Here is a 21,497-nt window from a genome sequence, read left to right on the forward strand (position 1 = left end):
TGGAACCAGGGAGGTTTCAACGGTAGACAGTTCCCTATCCACTTTTTCCTGTCGTGTGGCCCACTTGAGTTTTGGATCTGCCTCATTTTTGGGCTCATGCTCTGACATGATCTGGAAAAACAGATGGACAGTGTGGATTCCTCAAAAACATAACGATGGGCCGTACCTAGATTCTGAGTGCAGGAACTTCATGCGACAGGGTGTCACAGGCAATCCGCGTCCCTTGCCATGGATGGGATCTCCCGCAATAATGTCCCATATTAGTGGATCATCCTCCATCTGGGAAGGGTCAGATATGACCAACGGTCTGGATCAATCGTAGTGTGGATCCCACTGCTTAAAAAACTATCTGCTTCGTCAATAAGTCGACTTGCAAAATCCACATGGGCTTCACACGAGGCTGCACGTGCTTAGCCACGCACCTGTTTCTGATATTCTAACGTATAATCAAGCCAGGTGGGCCCCAAAATTCGGACAGTTCAGATTAGTAAGTCCGATCAATTTATTAGGTGGACCACGTATTTAGGAAATCAATAGACGAGTTAGGGAAAAATGCCGATGGTCAGCATTCTATGTAAGTGTGGCCCTCTTGACATGTGGATTGGCTTGATTTTTGTCTCAGGTCATGTATTCCGTGGGGGTGCACCTGATGAAGGGATCGGATCTCGCACGAAACTGCTATGTTGGCACGTGGTATCGCGTGTGAATCTGCGTGTCGAGAGCTGCGTTTGACCCGAGCAAACCTCAAGGAGCTACGTATGGAATACCCAACGCATTGGCAGATTCTCATTAAATTACGCAAGAATATAAATCAATCAAATCCGTCCAAATTCTGGTCATTCCCTTGGGTGTTTCTGGACCAACGATCAGATTAATTCGTATTAGTTTTCTAGCAAACGGATGATCAGAATAAAAATAAATCGACGGCTTAAATGTATCGATCAAAGTGCCAATTTTACAAGTTCTTCTGATCACCCAAGGGTGTGAAATTTATAGTATGCCCCATCTACAACGATGTTAAAGATTTGGACGGTTTGGATCAACGTACGTGCATGCCATGTGCCAATGCATATGATCACGCGTATGGTACTCTTTTTCGAACCCATCATCGAGATGATCGTTTCAGTCACTTGACCATGGCACGCGAACGAACAATGGTGCGTTTTGAACGGCTGGATTGCGTGTTGGAGGACACATGTCGTTTATCTAGCTGAAGGCTAAGGAGGGTGAGTTGGAAGCGCCTGGTCCGTCGCGTCCGGGGTCTGAATGTGTCAGTTGTACGGTTTTTTCTTTTGCCTTTTTCGTAGGGGATTCGTTGGCGTCTAATAAAGTGAAGCAAGCTGTAGATCTTAAAACACGTGGATTTCTGTAAATACCGAAAATAGCCTTGAGATTTCCACGTGGATCCGGTTTGATTTGGACGGTGCTGATTCATGTGCATGTACACCGGTTAAAGCTTTTGTTAGATTCGGTTTCTGCATGGAGTACCAGTAGTTTTATGAAAACCTACATGTAACCCACGGGAGAGAATTAGGTACGGCCCTGATCGTGGGGCCAACGTTGATATATATATATATATAAATAAAATGAGAGAGTAATGGTTTCCTCCCTACGCAGGACATCTTTTACACCACTTTTACAATCCATTATATAACTTTCCCAAGTGTGTTTGAGGTGGTCCGTAATATGACCCGTCGTTAAAATCCACATCAATTATTAACTTTACGATAGAAATTAAGCCACAGCTCAAAATTTTGGCAAATTTGTAAGTTGGATGGGCCACATAAGAAAAACAGTTGGAGAGGAGGGTGCCTGCCTTTGAATTAATTTACGGAGACTAATCATTAGGCCCATTCGTGATGTACGTCAGCCAAACCAAGTGAAAAAGTTTGGATGCTGAGCATCTCGATAGTCTTTCTACGCACGTAGCTCACCAAAATTATAAACGTGGCTAACGTGGGATTCATATGTATAAATTATCTTTATGACTTTTACAATCAGAGTAGATTTTATATATATGTCAAGGTGGGACAAGCATACCTTGTAATGGTTAGGAAGTTGTTGCAAGTTGAGATTGTTGGTAGCCACTTGGATGGTCAGGTGCTCGTGGCTAACAATAATGTATTTATTTAATCTAAGTCGTCTGTTCCATTTTATAAGCTCACTGTATAGCATGATTCCATAAATGAGTGGATTCAAATATCAGGTAAACCATAGCACACAAAACAGTATAGGGACGCCCCACCATTAAAACTTTCTTTGGAGCCACTAAATTTTTTGAAGAAATTGATATTGTTATTTTCCCTTAATCCAGACCTATATGACCTAACCAATGGGTAAGATGGCAAATAAACATTACAGTGAACCTTAGGAAGTTATTAATGATGGGAGTTCAATCCACTGTTTTCTTGTGGTGTGGTCCACCTGAGATCAGGATCTAGCTCATTTTTTTTAGCTCATGCCATAAAGTGAGTTAGAAAAATGGTGAACAACTTAGATTAAATACATACTTAATTATTGGGTTTGTCAGCACCTGACCAGAATGAAGGTGGCGTTTCATCATGCAATCTGCTAGGGACCCACCAATACATGGACGGCTGGAGGTGGGACCACCTTGATGTGTTTGTAAAATTCACTTCAACCATAAAGGGCATGACGCTAAGTTAGGCATATGAATTAAACATCGGCTACATCCATAATTCTAATAGGTCACATGAGTAAAAATAGTGCAAACAACTCTAATTATCCAAACTGTTTCACTTGATGGCGGGCACTTAAATCACAAACCATCGTATTATCATGCCCTACGACTTAATTATTATCACGGATTTAATAGATGGAGTGGATTTCAGACACGGTGAAGCCCATCTCAAAGACATTTATCTAAGCTGCCTGACTTGTGGGAAAAGATGCGCAAAAGTATCCTGCAGTATAGTGCACGGGAGGTCATTACTCTCTCTCTCTCTCTCTCTCTCTCTCTCTCTCTCTCTCTCTCTCTCTCTCTCTCTCTCTCTCTCTCTCTATATATATATATATATATTAACATTCCCAAAGCAGATAAAAGCATTTGTTGGGGCTCACCTAAAATTTGGATGCAATTGAAACTTGGTCCGACTCCTCATCCAAGTGGGACACACATAATGGATTGGCTGGATTTGTGAACCACATTTGGTGGGCCCAACAAATGATTATGAATGTTTTAATGAGAGGGTAATACCTCTCAACTTTTGTATGTGGTGTGGCCAACAGAAGTCATAGATTAACTTGATTTTTAAGCCCCAAGGCCCAACATGGAATGGTGCATCTGACTGATGGGGTAGATGTCTGACACGCATCATGGTGGGCCCAGACAGCTCCACCTCATGGGAAGTATAGAACTATTTCCATATATATGTGTGTGTGTGTGTGTGTTTGTTGGACATACATTTGAACCATCGATCAGATGGATATGAGGTCGATCCAAGGTAAGGCCCGTTAGATGGACGTTTCTGACGATTAAGAAGAAACTAATAGTCTAATTTGCATCACTAATGTGACCTAAAAATAAAGATGATTAAGAAGAGAATACACCAACGGTCCATATCGATTAGAAAGAACTACAATATTCGGGGGAATCTTTTGGTCACAGGCAAACCATGGCAAGATGCAATATATCAATGGTCTTGATTAGTGGACCGTGGGCCGTAATCGTCTCTAATGAAAACCCGAGTACACTGTTGAAAATGGGTCGAGGAACAGTTTCCTCTGTTGACTTTTCGTGTCTTGACGTAGGGCCAAGGTTCGGACATCTCGACCATTGACGTGAAGGAACGGATAATGGACGACAGCTACGTGGTACACCTTTCTTTCCTCTTTTTAAATTTTATTTCCTTTTTCGTTTAAAAGTACTACACAATCTGTCGGGTGTAGTGTAGGGATATCAATGGGCCGTGTTACGGCCTGGCCAAGCTCTGTCCAAGTCCGGCCCGTGACGGGTAAAATAGTCCAGCTCAGGTCTAGCCCAGGACATTTACACAAAGCCCTACCCGAGTCGGCCCGAGCCCGAGCCCTGAATATCTATATTCAGGATAAATGATATTTTGGTGTGCTTCATGTGTGAGTGAGAGGAAGAGAGAATGAAAGAATATGGAGAAAAGTAGGTTTAGAAAAGACTTATCGGCCGAGCTGGGTTTATAGGCTTTTGGGGAGTTAAGCCAGAGTTCAGCCTGATTTACAATCAGGGTCCTGATTTATGCCCAAGCCTGACCATCGGGCCTGATATACCACCCCAAACCCGGCCCAATACGGGCCAGTCAGGACTACCTGGCCCATTGTCGGCTCTAGTTAGGTGGGTTTCAATAATAGGATGTCAATGGGCTGGGCTCAGGCCTGAAAAATCAAATAAAAATCTTACCATTTGTTTGATTTACCTCAAATATGAGATAATACTCCATTGCCATATCTATCATCTCAAATTCACTGACCTTAGCTTTCTTGAACTTATTAATCATAGCACTATCACAATCTTTTAAAATTAAATCATCAACATATGAGGATGTCAACAATTCACCACCATGGTTATTGCGCCTCACATACATAGCATGCTCATTTGGATACTTGTGAAACCCAAAATCATGGATGGATGAATCAAGTAGGTGTATCAAGCTCTTGAAGCTTACTTAAGGTTGTAAATTACATTTTTTGAGTTGATACACTAACGGCCTGTTTGGATTCGTGTATAAGGGTGTATTGTATTCTATTCGGATACTGTTCATGTATACGTTGGATGGTTTTCAGAATACATCCAAATCAATCAAATACTATTCAATGTTTAGATAGGAGGTATTGTTTGGCATAATATACAGTACATTATACAGATCAATGTTTGGATATGAGGTATTATATCTGGGTACTGTACAATCGTACAAATGTGATTTTACAGGTTGAAATTAAAAATCATTTTCTTCAACTATTCAACAGTAATCAACAATTCACAACTCAAAACACCAAATACTAATCCAAGCCAAGAAGACTGCAATTACGAAAAACAGAAAAAAGTAAAAAGAGTCTAATCATCTCAACGATCATCTAAAAGATCCAGCTGCTCAACGCAGAGCCTGCAGAAGTCGGGGCTAGGCAAGACAAGGCTGTCATTCCCATCCCTCGCGATCCTCTGCACGATCTCGATGGGGGATGCGGATGAGCAGCGAATGGCAGCCACGATCGCTGCAGCGGAAGGAACCAGGCCCTGCTCATCGGGGGTGGAGCTGTTACCGTTGGTGGAGCTCTAATGGACGGGAGATGGAGAAGGAGAGGAGGAATTGGTGCGAACATTTGGTCTGGTGAATGTGAAGGTAGTGTCGGAGCTTCTGGAAGAATGGTAGAGTAGAAGATAGAAAGAGCTTTGCTTTTACTGCTGCTGTTGTAGGAGAAGCAGTGAAAAGGAAGGAGGATGCTGCTGTGAGTGTGAGGGGGAACGGCACACAGCAGCATCATTCACGGACAGAAGGTATAGTCTAGATGTTTGTCTCTCTCGCACGCTCACGCCCACTCTTCTTATGAGGCCGGACCCAATACAAACTGTTGTTGTAAGAGAAACAGTTTTGAAAACTCATCCGCTGCCAAATACAGCGCAATGAAGAGAAAGTACCGACGGCATGTGAACCCACTGACAATACTCTACCGCCGTTTCAAAATTTTGGCTTGCGTCTGTATTCGCGCGCATGGGATTCAAGTCTTACTCACTCTAATCCAAACACGGTAAACATCACATCATAACATCTAATACGATACAGTACATCCCAAAATGTGTATCCAAACAGGCCCCAAGTGATTATATCCCTTTATTTATGCAACCGAGTTGGTTAATATAAACTTCTTCACAAATATTGTTTAAGAATGTTGATTTTATATCCATTTAATAAATTTTTTATTTCGTGTCATTAAAGATATTAGCAAACTAACATATCAAATTCGAGCAATAGGAACAAATATTTCATGATAGTTAATATGGAGATATCGTTTGTAGCATTTCACCACTAACTTTGTTTTGTGCTTATCAATTGACTCATTTGCCTTGTACTTGGTCTTATAAACCTACTTCACACCGATTTGTTTATACCCGGCTAGAAGTTGACTCCTGCATATTGTTTTATGAATCGCTTTCATTTCTTCGTCCAGCTTTGACCCACTTTTTTTCTTTTACAAAGAGGTTTGCATAATGGATTTTTTATTTATAACATTTCACTGCTAGCCTTGCTTTGTGCCAATCAACGAACTCATTTGCATTGTACTTGGTCTTATAAACCCACTTCACACCAATTATTTTACACCTTGAATCACTTCGATCTCTCCATTATTGGGCTTTTGTTTGCAACCTTTCACCACTAACCTTGATTTATGCATATTTATGAACCATCCGCCTTATACTTGGTCTTATAGACCCACTTCAAATCAATTATTTTACACTCTGAATTACTTCGATTTCTTTGTCCATGAATTTGACACACTTTTCTTCTTTGACAGCTTCTTTAAATCTAAAGAGGATCACAATTTGAGAATAACATGTAATTAATCAGATCATCATCAATATCATTATCACGGGTTACTTCAGATTTATGGGTAATCTAGATGTAAGGAAGATTTCTACAAGTGGGCCTAATGGATAGAGACATTGAGGGTGAAGATGATCTCGTTGATGATGCCGACCTAATGGAAAGAGACATTGAAGGTGAAGGTGAAGATGCTCTCGATGATGATGCCTATGTCTGAGTATCTGGTGGAGATGGACTTGGAGAAGCAACTAGACCAACCACTTCATCTTCAAAATTAACATGTATTCCAAGCTATCGCTTTTCTTCCTTGGTCTAATTTCAAGCACTTGCTTAATTGAATTTCTAATCTCTATTAACAATTACTTGTAACCAGATAGTATAGTGTGTATGCCTTCTTACTATGGTCATTGAAGACATTTGATTCCTTTATTATCAAATTTCTTCATTTTTTCCAGTAGCGCATGTGCACAGATGGAGTCGAAATACACAAATATGAGAGATTTGATCTCTGACTCCCATGTGTTTTTTTTTTCTGATGATGTCTCATGATCAAGGCTTTTCACAAGTAGACATATTCAACAGGTACACTATGCTAGCTACAATTTCTGCCCAAAAGGAAATAAACTTGCCTTTTCCTTTCAACATGCTTCTCATCATCTCCATGATCATTCTAGTTTTTCTTTTAGCCACCTAATTCAATTGAAGTGTATAGCTAGTGGTAGTTTGATATAACTCTATTCCTTTAGCCACCTAATTCAAAAGTTTTCAAGAGCATTTGAGGTATATTCACCCCCTTCATCAATTCTAATAACTTTCAAAGAGAAGCCCCTTTGCTTTTCCACTGTCAATTTAAACTCTGAAAAAATTCAGAGACGAGTTCAATTTTTTTATTGTTTTAACCGGTGTCTTCCAATTGATATTATCAATGAAATAGTGCTTCTTTTTCCTTTCTTATAATTCTTTCTGATACCTTGAAATGCTTCTTTTCTTAATTGTAGAAGGGCTTCAAACGCTTATGTGTTTGGTTACATTAGTGTACCCACTCTCTACCAAATTCCGTAACTCTTGAGATCAAAAGAGAACTTTCATTGAATGCTCCAATGATTGTAGTTAGGGACACAAAACCTTGAAATTTGTGGTTGAATCATATCCCATTTTTGCCATGATTTGTGTTTGATATAACACTTTTTCTAATTTAATCAAATCAAAAGAGAAAAAAAATAACACTTCCTCAAACGGGCTCTGAATAACTCTGATGCACAAGTGCTTGAGAAGACATAATGAGAAAGACTCCCGCCATGCCCTACTTGCTAAAACTGTAAACAACAATTACTATTGCTAGCTAAAACAGGTAACTAACACTACCTTCTATAATACCATAACATGCAATATGCATAAGATGTCGGATTGTCCTATTTCGAATAAACTTGCAACATGCCATGATCCAAGAACCACACGAACCGGATGATCCTAACCGGTGAACGTGCAGTGCCCATTTTGTTACAACCCATAGAACTGACCCATTTCAGACAATTAAAAGAAGAAAAGAGGCCGATTCAGCCGTCCAATATTAGATATTTCAAAACAATGTCAGACTCAAGTTTTACTCCACCTATTCTCGGTGGTCCATTATTTTCATGCAATGGATCAGAAGCTTAGGATCTTCAATTTGACCGTGACCTCTGTTCCCTAGCAACCCAACAATGGTACGACATGAATGAATATTCAAGATGGATTATTGGACTGTCCACCTAATTGTGCGCGATAAATTCATTTTATCAGAATAAAGTAAAACAATTCTTTTTCCCAAATCTTGAAGGTTAAAAATCATAATTGAGGAGAATTGCAAACTATTCATATTGCACATCCAAACACCAATTTTCTCTCACCTAAGGCCAAATTAGCCGATTTTCTCATAAAACCATTTCCCACCCGTTTGGGTTAGAATAGGATAAATTCTAAAATGCAGCCGGCTGCATAACAGTTCAATCCCTCCTGTAAGCCACCATGTGAGTGGACCACGTCCCAAAATCAAAGGGGATTGGACTGTGCTAGCCATTCCATAAGTGGCTGGATTAGCGTCCAAACTCAACCAATAAAACTACCAACGGCTGGATGGTCAGTGCTGTCCACTCACCAGACTTTTTGCCTCCAGCCCATCCACAGCTGGTCCACCATATCAGACGCCAGTTCCACTCTTGCTTTTGGCATCTACCCCAGCCTGCAGGGGCTCTTAAGGGGCCCACTGTTATCCATATCATTTTATAAAAGCCCAAAATTGAGGCAGATCCAAGGCTCAAGTGGACCACACCGCATGAAGTAGCAGTGATAATGACACCCACCATTCAAACCTTCCTAAGCCCACCGTGATGTTTATTTGGAAGCAGATTGCATACTGAGTAAACTGTGGGGCCCACCATGGATGTATGTATCTTCTCCTCATGGCCCATCTGTTTTTCCTACTCATTTTTGGGATGAACCTAAAATTGAAGCATATCCACAGCTCAAGTGGACCACAACAAAGGAAACAATGGGGATAATGATGTTCACCAATGAAACCTTCCAAGGTCCCACATTAATGTTTATCTGTCATGCAACCTGTTCATAAGGTCACACATACATGGATGAAGGGAAAACACAAATATCAACTTGATCCACATTGGATATGCTTTGATTCTGGGATCATGCCCTAGAATGAGCTGGTAAAATGGATGGACGGTTTGGATCAGACATATATCACAGTTGGCCCACAGAGTTTACTCATTACACTAAGGGCGTGTTTGGCCGGGCGCTGGATGTGGGCTATCCTGGGATTAGGAGGGTTATCCTGCTAGATCTCATCCCATCCCCCGTTTGGGATGGCAGGATGTACCTCGCCCCGTAAACACAGCCCTTTAGCTAACATGGATTCTGCCAATCCCAGGATGTGATTTTTCACCTCTATGTGGGGCCCACCAAGATATCAATGAGATATCCACTCCTTCCATCATTTTCACGGGCCTACATTTAGCAATAAATCTGTTTTAAGGCAAATATAAAACAGTGAGTGGGGCACACCACAAGAAGCAGTGTAGACGCAAACCCATCCATTTGGGACGGTCCAAACAGGCTGCTGTATATCCCATGGGCTATCCCAAACCCATGGGATCAAGGGACAAACAATGACACCACCATCATTACCTTAAAATCCATTCCATCCCACCTAATCCCATGGAATTGGTCCGGCCAAACACGCCCTAAAGTGTATTGGTGGACAATATGCTTCCTGTTATTTGCCATCTCAACCTGTTCATAAGGTCAGGTATACCTGGATGAATGGAAAACACAAATATTAGCTTGATTGAAAACTTTTGGAGCACCCAATAAGTTTTTAACGTTGGGCGTTCAATCCCCACTAAGTGGTCCACTTAAGCCTTGGATCTGGCTCCATTTTGGGCTTATACCCTAAAATGATATGGCAAAATGGATGGACGGCTTGTGTAAAACCCCATACATAAAGGTGGCCCCTCAGAGGCCCTGCCCAGGCAGAGGCAGTACTCAATCTGAGTTCCATGAAAAGGAGGAACTGGTTTTTTTCTCATCTGAAAAATAATGCAACCATCCATGACAGAAACAGAAGGATTCATACAAGAAGTGTATAGTAAAATGAAATGAATGTTCAGTAACATATTGTTTGCAGATAGGAAGAGCACACAAGGGCATCGAATGTACCTTCTCAAATTCCAATTTCTGCATAGACCATCATCATCTTCGATTTCTTCTCCTATAGATATTTTGAGGCCCACAGATCCCATCTGAGAATAATAACAACAATTTCTTCATCCTGAGTTATTTCAGGCCCCAAATCACATCTGATAAGAATACGAGCAGTTGTTCTTTCATATCCATAAACTGAGAATTTGAATGAGAAAATGCTGAAATTCTTTCTTCTTCGGTCCTTTTCGTCATTGCTATTTACAGTAGAATTAAGAATCATGCATTTTATAGATCTTTCTTCCATCCTTTTCGGCCTCAAGATGAGAGCAAACATGAAACCCATATGGCAAAACAAGGCCTTCTCGTGCTTTTTCTCCCTCTGGAAGAATCCATTAATCCTCCAATGCCCAAGCCCTGGAGCGCCTCCGGGAACCTCTGCTGAAGATGGAATTCATCGACCGGGTCCTGGCAGTAGACCCAGACTCTGAATTCGACCGGATCCGCCGAAAAAAGGAGAAGAAATTACGGAATGCCCGGCCAATTCCGCCACTCTCTCTTGTCCGACTCCCGCTTGCAGTCCATGAAATCCTCCTTGGCATGCCACCGTTGTTGAAACCACCATCCATCTCCGTGTAAACGACTGGGAGCTCACGTTCGCCAGCCCGCCTCCCACCAGAAAACCTCCCTACTGCAAACCCACCACCAGGGAGCCTCCATATTGTCAGCCCCACCGTCTCCTCATCATTGGCAGCTGGAGACTGCTCACCTGGGGATCTTTCGGATTCAGGTGAGCTTCTACCACGGATGTCAGAGGGCAATTCATGGCGGCAGACGGGGCATGAATTCCGCAGTGAAAGCCAGGGAAGGATGCAATCCGTGTGGTAGATATGGTTGCAGGGCATCTCGCGGGCTTCAGAACCTAGCTCAAATTGCTCTTTACAGACAGCGCAGTGCAATTCAGTGATGATGTGGGTATCAGAGATCTCGATCGTGGGCATGGATTCAATAGCTGCCTTCGAAGCAGGATTGTGCTCGCAGCGCCCAACAGTGTTGATCTCGATCTGAGCCAGTTGGTCGAGGAGTCGATCGAAGCCGGACCCCATCAGAAAGTCCGACATGCTAGTGGGCAACGGACGGAGGCCAGAGCCAGCACCATCATCGTAGTACAGCTCGAAGCTGCCCCTCTCGGTGTCAGCAGCACCACCCACATCAGCTGGGCCACGGAGGACAATGACCGGATTGAAAGGGGAACGATCCCCTCCGCTGCGCCGACCGCGGCGCAAACCTGCGTTCCGGTCAGAATTTGGCCGGTTGCTACCAAGCATGTACATCGCTGCGGATGGGAACCTGCGCCGGGGAGCAGAGCGAGGAGGGTTCTCAATCTCTTCGACGAATCCACTGTCACAGTCAGGGCAAACGACGACGGCAGAGTCACGGCCCCAGACCCTAACGTAACGGCTGCAGCGGTAGCACCAGAAGGAAGGCGCCGCTGAGGAAGTGTACGTTGTGGAGGACATCAGAGTTAAATAAAACCTTGAATTCCTTCTTCTTTCTTTCCAAAAAGAACCCTAAAAATCCAATCTTTCCTTCAAATTGAAACCCTAGAATCCCTTCCCTTGCAGATCGAACAAGAGCAACCCAAAATCCCTTCTTTTTTCCTCAAATCCCTCACGAAAAGCTGTAAACTCTCGCCTTCTCTTCAGATATTCGCAAGATCTGAGCGAGAAAACCCAAGATCCCTCAAATCCCGACGGATCGGAGCGGCTATCCTAGAAATCCAATCCAGAATCCCCGGAAATCACGAAATCCCAACGGATTTCAATCTTGAATCCACAGCAAATACTAGAATAGAAAAATAGGGCGAAGAACCCTAAAATCCCTTTAAAAAATCCTTCCTTTCCGTCGAATTCCTAACGGATCGCGGAAATCTTCCCAACGGATCGAAGATGATAAGAAGCAGAGCCTGGAAAAGAAAGCAAATCTCGAGCAAATCCAGCCAAGGAATGCGACCGAAGAGGGGGAAACCCTAGAAATCGCCTAAGATCTTCAGATCCGGGCGATTTTTTGCGATTTGGGAGGTTAGGAAAGAGAGAAGAGAGGAGCCGAGGGTATTTAAAAGGAGGAGAGAGAGGGGTCTTCAATGGCGGAAACGCGTGCCGGTACAGCGTGGTATGAACGCTGACTCTCTCTCTCTCTCCCTTTCTCCCTCTCTCCCTCTCCCTTTTTTTTCTTACCCAGGTAGACGGGATGAAAAAGAAATGTACGCGCGAGAGTAGGATTAGACTTCTCCTGTCGGTATCCGGTTCGGCATGACACGTGTGCAAGATCATGGACGTTCATCGAACGACCTACACTCTGTGGCATGGTCCACTTGAGCTTTGGATTTACATCAATTTTTCGATCAACCGTTAAAATTAGTAGGAAAAATAGATGGACGGTCTGGATAACTCACATACATTCACCGTGGGCCCAACTGAGTTTACTCAGTACGATAAAAGCGTACTGAGTAACTCTGTACGCAATCCGATTTCCTGTACGGAGGCGCTGACAAAATCGGACTGCATACTGAGTTACTCAGTACACTTTTATCCTAATGAGTAAACTCAGTTTGGGGCCACTATGAATGTACATGGTTTATCCACATTGTCTATTCATTTTTACTACTAATTTTGGTGGTTGATCCCAAAATTGAAGTAAATCCAAAGCTCAAGTGGACCATTACCCAGGAAACATTATGGAATAATGATTTCCACCGTTGAAACCTTTCTAGGGTTCAAAGTAATTTTTATTTGTCATCCAACCTGTTCATAAGATCACAAAGACATGGATGAAGAGAAAGGACGAACATCATCTAGATCCAAAACTTCTTTGGCCTCCAAAAAATTTTCTATGGTAGAGGTTCAGTCAAACTATTTCCTGTGGTGTGGTCCACTTGAGATTTTAATTTGCTTTATTTTTGGGATCAAGCACTAAAATTATCTGTTAACATGGATTAACGGAGTGGATAAAATAAATAAATAACAACGGACCCCACACAGTTTACTCAGTACGCTAAGGGTACTGAGTTACTCAGTACGCAATCCGCTTCCGGCGCTGACTGGTTACTACCTTCACCGGGACCAAACTAGAGACGGACGGTCCTGGAAAGGGCTCTATTCACCATGATGTATGTGTTTTATCCACGCCGTCCATCCAGTTTAACAGATCATCTTAGGGCACGAGCCCAAAACGGAGGCAGATCGAAGGGAGCAAATTAGTGAGACTTTTGGATCCAACGAGGTCGGTGGGAACCCTGGTGCTCACAGTGATGTATGTTCCTTTAATCCACACCGTCCAACCAGTATGAAAGCTCATTGTAGGGCATGATCTCAAAAATGAAGTGGACTCAAATCTTTTGTGGATCACACCACAAGACACAATCATGATTGAATCCCCACCATTAAAAACTTTATGGATTCCATGGTATGTTTATTTGCCATTTAACTTACTGCTAAAGTCACATATAACTCAACAAAGGGTCCATAAAAATATCATCTTTATCCAAAACTTTTGTATCTCGTGAGAAGTTTTTAAATTTTAACCATTAATCACCTTTTTTTTTTCTGTAGTGCACCTAACTTCTTTTTATACTTTTTATATGACTTAAAATGAACTTTAATTACAGGTGGATCATGTGGATGTAGTCACTGTAACAGCTCAGCTCCAACAATATAATATTGTCTGCTTTGTCTGAGGGCACACGGTTTTGTTCTCAAGGTTAGCCCAAGGCTCACCCCAAAACGCGTTATATCATTGAAGGTTGAATTCCACATATAACCCGAATCGAGAGGCACTTCCTTTCTGATGTGGGACGAACGTGCTGCCCCGACTAACTGGAGCGCTATTTTCGAAGCCCAGCCGATCCCACGTTAAGAACCCGGATGACAACCCACGCTCAAACCATAGCCTAGTTGGGCAGGCACCCACACCCCCTCGGGAGACAGAGCACCCCCGCTCTGACACCATCTGTAACAACTCAGCCCCAACAGTATAATATTGTCCGCTTTGCCCGAAGTCGCACGATTTTGTTCTCAAGGTTAACCCAAGGCTCACCTAAAAATGCATTTAAAAAATATATATAAAAAAAAAAAAACGCGTTATACCATTGAAGGTTGAACCCTACATATAGCTCTGATCGAGAAGCACTCCCTTTCCTACCCCCGACCAACTAAAGTGCTATTTTAAAAGCCTGACTGATCCCACATTAAGAGCCCGGATGACAACCCACTCTCGGACCACAACCTGGTTGGGCAGGCACCAAATGAGCGCGTTTTTTTTAAAACGTGTTTTGGAGTGAGCCTTGGGCTAACCCTAAGAATAAAACCATGTGCCCTCGGGCAAAGTAGATAACATTATACTGTTGGGGCTGAGCTGTTACAGTCACATACAACACTAGAGGTGGGTTTCGAACGACTCGATCCGACTAACTCAACTCATCCGACTCGTTCAAATCTGACCTGAACCGAACAGGCGAGGTGGTCCGAACCGAGTAGGCTTCGCCTAATCCGAACTCAAACCAAGTCGAGTTTGAGTTACCTAGTAACTCGACCCAAAACTCGATCCGATTAGACTCAACTCGATCCCAAACCCGACTCTCTAACCCTACTCGCCGCACCATTCCCTGACCTGATCCCAAAATCTCTTTCTCCTTCCCTCATCCTCCTCATCTTCCAAAGCCTGACTTCTCTCTCTCACTCCCTCATCATCCTCATCTTCTAAGCCTGGCAACCACCCACCACCATCACCCTTCTCCTCCTCCTCCTCCCCTCTCCTCTCCACTCTCGATCTCTCCTTCCCTCATCTCTCAATCCGACTCGGTGCCAACTTGACTTGACTCAATACTTCTGACCAAATCAGACTCGGTTCGTATCAGTCCAAGCCAAACCGAACTTAGATCAAGACAGGCATGCTAGACTCGGTATCGAGTCAGATCGAGTTCGGGTCAGGCCTATTTCAAAACCGAATCAAGTCGAGTCAACCTTAACTCGATCTGACTCGACTTGATGCCCAGCTCTATACATCACACAGTAGGTTCCATAGTCAAGGGGCCATCGACCTTGGTAGACAGGGGTCTCATCTAATTCGCTCCCCCATATCAAACTCTTGAGTGGACCACACCACACAAAAAGTGGTGACAATGATTTCAACCTTTGAAACCTTCTTATGGTCCACCTTGATGTTTTTTTGCCATCCAACTAGATCATAAGGTCACACAACCTTGATGAAAGGAAAAAATAAATATGCTTAATCCAAAACATAAATATCAACTTAATCCAAAACTTTTGTAGCTCTTACAAGGTTTTAAACAGTAGGCGTTCAATGGCTGCTACTTCATGTGGTGTGGTTCACCTTAGCCTTCAATCATTTATTAAAATTGATGGACAACATGATAAAGCTCATACATCAAGGTGGGTCTCATAAAGCCCCTACCCTGACTATCCATTTTTTTTTAATTCTTGCCCTTGGTAAGGGTCGTGGGCCATTTCATTAAAAACTAGGCCTAAGCCTTGGTCAAATAAGTATGTGTGTAAACAAAATACTTATCATTTCTCTAGACCTCTCCGAGCGTTTGCCGGCCAATTTGTGAAAACAAAAATGAAGAATAATAGTATTTTGTTTATTTAACCTATTTTATAAATGATTTAATTTCACAATCATAATCCAGTCATTTTAATTATATAATTAGATAGGTTATAAGATCTTTGCCCAAATTGGGAATCAACTTTAATCCAAAAGTAGCCATGCATGGTATATTTACAAGATTTTGAATTTAATTAGTAAATCAACTTAACATCTCTAATTAATGAATGTATGTAATGTTTGACACAATGGTTAATAAACCCGTTGAAATATATACTTTGCCCAATAATAATGAAATTCTAAGTTTTGAATGGGCCACAAGCTCAAGATCATGCATGAATGACTAACCGACCATTTTAAATTGTTGATTTAAATAGATAATGTTTGGACGGCGTTGATCATCATATTAAAATAATTATAGCGATGCATTTGATAATCTAATTGTTTTGAATTGTTTGATAGAACAGTGACATACATTACACATGCAACTCTTGTAAAGATTTTATATGTAATCAAGCTCTCACCGCATGTCATGTTGTTGTGTATGTTTTTTATCTACTTTGATCGAAAACTTTCATTCCCCCTTCAAGTTTTCAACGGTGGACATTCAATTGCCACTGTTTCTTTAACACGCGTCAGTTTTGGAATCATTTAATGAGTTGAAAAATTGGATGGACGGCGCGGATAAAACACTTACATCATGGTGGACCCCACAAAGAATCCGCGCCCCGCGTGTGGTCCTCACTGCACAACCGTGTCCTTGTAATTCTACCTGCGAGTACGCGTAGTAATCCAGGATATGATCGCGGGTTGCGTTGCGAGAGCAGTAAACCGACGTAACACGTGGCGTGATGTGATTGGAGCTGGTGAAGCTACGTTAGACGGTGGCTGGACGTGCCATTCCGTCAAGTCAAAACATGGCGCTGAGAAGTGAGAAACGAAACATGGCGAGCGGAGCCGACCTGAGCCGTCAGTCAGCGGATCAAGGCGGCGAGCGAGAAAACGGCGATTCGAATCGGGAGGAAGGTCTGGCGTTGGGCTGTCAACGTTTGAGGTGTGGGGAACAAGCTATCAAATGCCAGCCAATTCTAGATATCTTATTTAATGTCAATTACCAAAATGACCCTATAAGGTCTTCTCGTGCCAGTATGATTATCTAGGCCGCTCAAAGTGTGGCCCAGCTGTGTAGTTTCTTACCTCAAAAGCTGGCCACCTAATCACATCAAGTGAGCATCTGATACATTTATGACGGACTTGATGGACTGACGAATACAAAATGATTTGGCCTGCCTTGTGAATGGCTCATATTTATTAAATGAACAAAAATTATTGAGAGTGGTCCAATCATGTCGGAAAGTACCTGTGCTGGTTTGATTGGCCCACCGTGATGTGTGAGTGCCATCAAACCTTGTCTGTTAGAGGCGCAGGCACTAGTGCCTAGATCACAAAAACTAGCATTTGATACATAAATTAGGTAGGAAACAGCAAAGATTTAAAAAAATTTTAAAAAATAAAAAAATAAAAATTCCAGATGGAACGTGGGGCCACTGTGTTTTTCATATGTCATCTCACCCAGTCATTAGTTATGTCCCACTGGGGCTAAGGCTAAAGGATGCTGACCGAGACTCAGGATCTTTCACACTTAGGATGAGCCACAGCAAATGAATATATATTTGCTGGAGGCTTGATTCCATATTGCTCTTTGCCGTGGGTTTGTGTTTTTAAGAATAAGAAAAAATAATAATAAAATAAAAGTTATTTTTAAAAAATAAATAAATATATTAATTATTTAAACTTTTCATAAATAGTGTGTATAGTCAGTCGGTGAGAAAAAGAGTTTTTGCTTATGCAACCAGGGTTCAAATCTTCTCGAGGTACCGTCCGCGCATGTGCGTGCATGGCGTGGGTTGTAAGGCTGCTTAGGCACTTTTTGACGCTTTATTAGGCGCACTTAGCACTTAAATGTGTAAATTTTTGTGTTGAATATTTTCTGAACGTCTTAAGGCATATCAGTGTCAAAACTAAAGATATGTTCAACATTTAAGTGTGCAAACTAAAGATCTGTTCAACACTTAAATGTGCAAATTTTCATGTTGAAAAGTGGATTGGGAGTTCATTGTATCCTAAAAACAATTGAAAGTTTTACTTTGATTGCACTTGCTGAAATTTTCAGAAAAAAAGGACAGCAAATCTGTTTTGAAAAATCAACTATTCAAGTTCAGCCTTGAACCCGATAGATTTGATCATTGGATGATTTTTAAGATGTATAATGCATTAGTGTTCATGAGGAACTCACCAGATGAACGGCTTAGCCTCTAAGTAAACATCATGGGTGGGGTCCACACCGAGACTCAAGATCTTTCTCAATTAGGATGGACCAACCATTTCTATCCGCAGAACATTGGCTAGGTGTGATATCCAAGCCGCTCATCAGGTGGCCCCACCATGTGGAGGTAGATTGCCTGTGCGATCGGACAAAGATATTCCTGTGCACCTGTTGTCGGAAGCTGCGTGGGGCCCGCATAGATGGTAGTGACAAATCCACTCCGTCCATCAGTTTTTTGAGACCACAGTAGATCAAAATACTAAAAATCAGGCAGATCCAAAACTCACGTGGACCATGCCGTGCGAAACAGCTGGGATTGAACGATCATCATTGGAAAGTTAGTTGGGGAATAGGAGTTTTGTATTAGGAATATATTTGTGTCTATAGTTTATCTGAATGGTAATAACCCCATGAACGGATCAGATGGCATTTAAACATCATGGTCAGCTCTAGGAAGGTTTCAACGGTGAACGTTTCCGTTCCCACTCTCTTGTTTGGCACGGTCCACTTGAGTTCCTGGATCTTCATGATTTTTATATTCCTGTCCAATTGTGATCTTGCAAAACTGAAGGACGGAGTGGATTTGTCACAGGCATATCTGTGGGCCCCACACAGCCTCTTACAACAGGGGCACAGGAAATTGATCTCGCTCGTCCCCACGTGTGACGGAAGGAGGAACTATGGGTCCTATTCATCAGTAAACGCACTGGTTGATGATTCCAATCTATATATATTTTGTGCCATAATCAGCAATCCAAACCGTCCATCAAATGAAATGCATAGTTGATAGGGACTGCTTCAAAAATCATCATGAATGGAAGATCCCAACCCTTCCTTCACTGACCCACTAATATATGAATGTTATGAGACGGCCCTCGTTCAAAGGAATATAAGTGGAATGACAGAAAGTGATATCCTATAACCCGAAAGAACCGAATATGGCAGAGCCATCTCTCCTCCGGACACGTTGCAGGTTGCAGGGTGATGTATCAACAGTGTCCACCAATGTAATGGCGCCAGTAAACAAATAAAACAATCCTATCCGTTACTTTTTCTACAGTTTATCCCACTGCATATTAACCATTGTTATTTCTTTTCTTTTTTCCTACCGACACTTTACAACCACACAGATCAGATGGATAGGATTGCCTGATAACATGGATTTTGAGACAAACCATCATGCCATGTGCGGATCAGATTTCCTCGTGACACGGCCACGTGTACTGCATAGGAAGGGATCAGCTAACCTTGGAGATTTTATTTTATTTTATTTTATTGTTACCCATCTAGAAACTCACGGGTACATCCGACCGTCCACCCTAAATGTGGGAAACATGCATCAATCAACCGTTTAAATTCTTCTCGTTAAAGACGGGGCATGAAATAACAAAAATCTGAATAGCGTGCATAAGAGTACTTTTCAACGAATGGGATCAACTTGCACGTGTGACTTGAGCGGATATTCCCACGGTTTAAATCCACATGCATTTTGGCCACGTGCAAACCGTGCGTGTGTATAGACCACCGTGCGCGACGACAATATCACGCAATTCAACTATTCATATATCAGGCCCATTTGTCGGGAGGCAGAACCCAAAGCTCTTTCTCTCGGGATTCTTCTACATCGTGGTAGGTGCAGCAGGCACACATGCGTGTTGGTTTCATCCAGTGTTGGTTAGTTTACCACAACTTTCTAAGTTGTGGCCTGTCATCGACCGTCCACGTGACATGCATCACACTTGTCTATCGAAGAAATAAACAGAAGAAAGGTCAAACTGTATACAGAGAGGAATGCCCTGGAAGAAAAGTGAAGATTATATATATATATATAGAGAGAGAGAGAGAGAGAGAGAGAACTTTTTCACAAGTCATCAGAAATGATGTGTGCCCAAAATCTGAACCGTTCATGTGATGCAGAAATCCATAAAACCGGTAGGGCCCGACTTTCACTCAGATCCAAAATTTTGGTGGGCCATGGAATAAGGAAATTGTTTCCTATCTTGATTTGCCTCTCTTTTGCCATGGCACACTAATGTTTTGAATAAGGGCAAAAGTAAGTCGCCAGGGTTTCATGGGGTGCTGCATGACATGAACGGTTCAGATTTTGAGCATGTGTGTGTGTGTGTGTGTTGTGGCGCACTTATTTTTACATCTGTTTTATTGTTGGGAAACTATATCCTTGTATAAGTTGGCAAAATAGATATATTATGTGTTTGGAATCTTTTATAAGCTATATGCAAAGATTAAAAGTTGTAGCGGACCACTTGAATGGAAGGAAAAAAAAAAAAAAGTGGGTAAAATCTTAACTATTGGGACTACTTAATAGTTATAAGAAGGTGTGATCTTTAAATTGCCCCCATGCTTACCTTTTTTTTTTTTTCTGACACAGGCTCGTACCCTACACACTCACACCATTGGGCACTCAATCCCTAGTCTCAATGTTGAAATAGTGTCTGTCAACACCACTAGGCCATGGATGCAGACCCAACTCTATTAAAACTATTTATAAGTACAATTGCCCAAAACTACCAGCGTTATAATAAGACAATGAAAACAGAGTGAATTCACATTTTGTTGATATTGGAACCTTCACTGTACTTCTAATAGTAAATAGGTCATGGTTAAAAAATCAAAATATTTGGACCATTCCAGTAGGGCTGGCAATGGATATACTTATTCTATCATTCATTCCTAGCTGAGAAAAGCATAGTCGGTTGGATATCCATATCTATTTACTCAAATAAACTAAAATATTAAATAATAAATAGTGATAGATGGAATGGATAGAATTAGCTAAACTAAATAGTGTTTGCCCATATTACGTCTACAAAAAGGCTAATCACATCCACAGTTTGGATCAACATACTAGGAGTCTTGAAATCCAAGCTTGCATTTGAATGAAATGGTTGGATTAGAACATGTCACATGTAGTCTGGTGATGGATATTTGTTTATTTAATTTCGTCATTTAACACCAGACAATTGGATTGTGGTGTGGGATATTTTAACTCAGATTAACCAATTTCTAAATTAGTAAAATTCAAATTTGCAGTATTCTACTCATGTGCCTATATGGTGTGCGCATGTGTAAAAATAAAATAAAAAACCCAACCCTTCCATTAAAGGTTGAAAGGGCCATTTTATATATAAGCCAGTTTAGATGGTATGATAAAAGTGAATATTGGTTGGGGGCCATCGACTCATGAGGGGCCCATAGATATGTCCGTGATAAATTCACTTTTGTCTATCTATTTTGAAAGACCATAATAGACAGGATTTTTAAAATAAGGCGGATCTAAAACTCATTTGAGCCATACCACATGA

The 21,497-nt window shown here is 41.8% G+C and overlaps 1 protein-coding gene and 1 long non-coding RNA gene across 2 annotated transcripts; both read right to left on the reverse strand.

Moving 5' to 3' along the window:
- Window positions 1-5,916: 5,916 nt before the first annotated feature.
- On the reverse strand, window positions 5,917-8,738 carry LOC131243771 (uncharacterized). The gene is made up of 2 exons (XR_009170188.1): window positions 7,284-8,738; window positions 5,917-7,223 (listed from the first exon to the last, which is right to left on the reverse strand). It is a non-coding gene; the product is annotated as an uncharacterized LOC131243771 (long non-coding RNA).
- A 1,416-nt stretch (window positions 8,739-10,154) lies between these two features.
- Window positions 10,155-12,460, reverse strand: LOC131243770 (E3 ubiquitin-protein ligase RDUF2-like). Its single transcript, XM_058243338.1, has one exon. It carries the CDS (start codon window positions 11,744-11,746, stop codon window positions 10,622-10,624), a length of 1,125 nt encoding a protein of 374 aa, XP_058099321.1. The 5' UTR covers window positions 11,747-12,460; the 3' UTR covers window positions 10,155-10,621.
- Window positions 12,461-21,497: the final 9,037 nt, after the last annotated feature.

The sequence above is a fragment of the Magnolia sinica genome, chromosome 4, assembly GCF_029962835.1.
Source record: "Magnolia sinica isolate HGM2019 chromosome 4, MsV1, whole genome shotgun sequence".
NCBI lineage: Eukaryota > Viridiplantae > Streptophyta > Magnoliopsida > Magnoliales > Magnoliaceae > Magnolia > Magnolia sinica.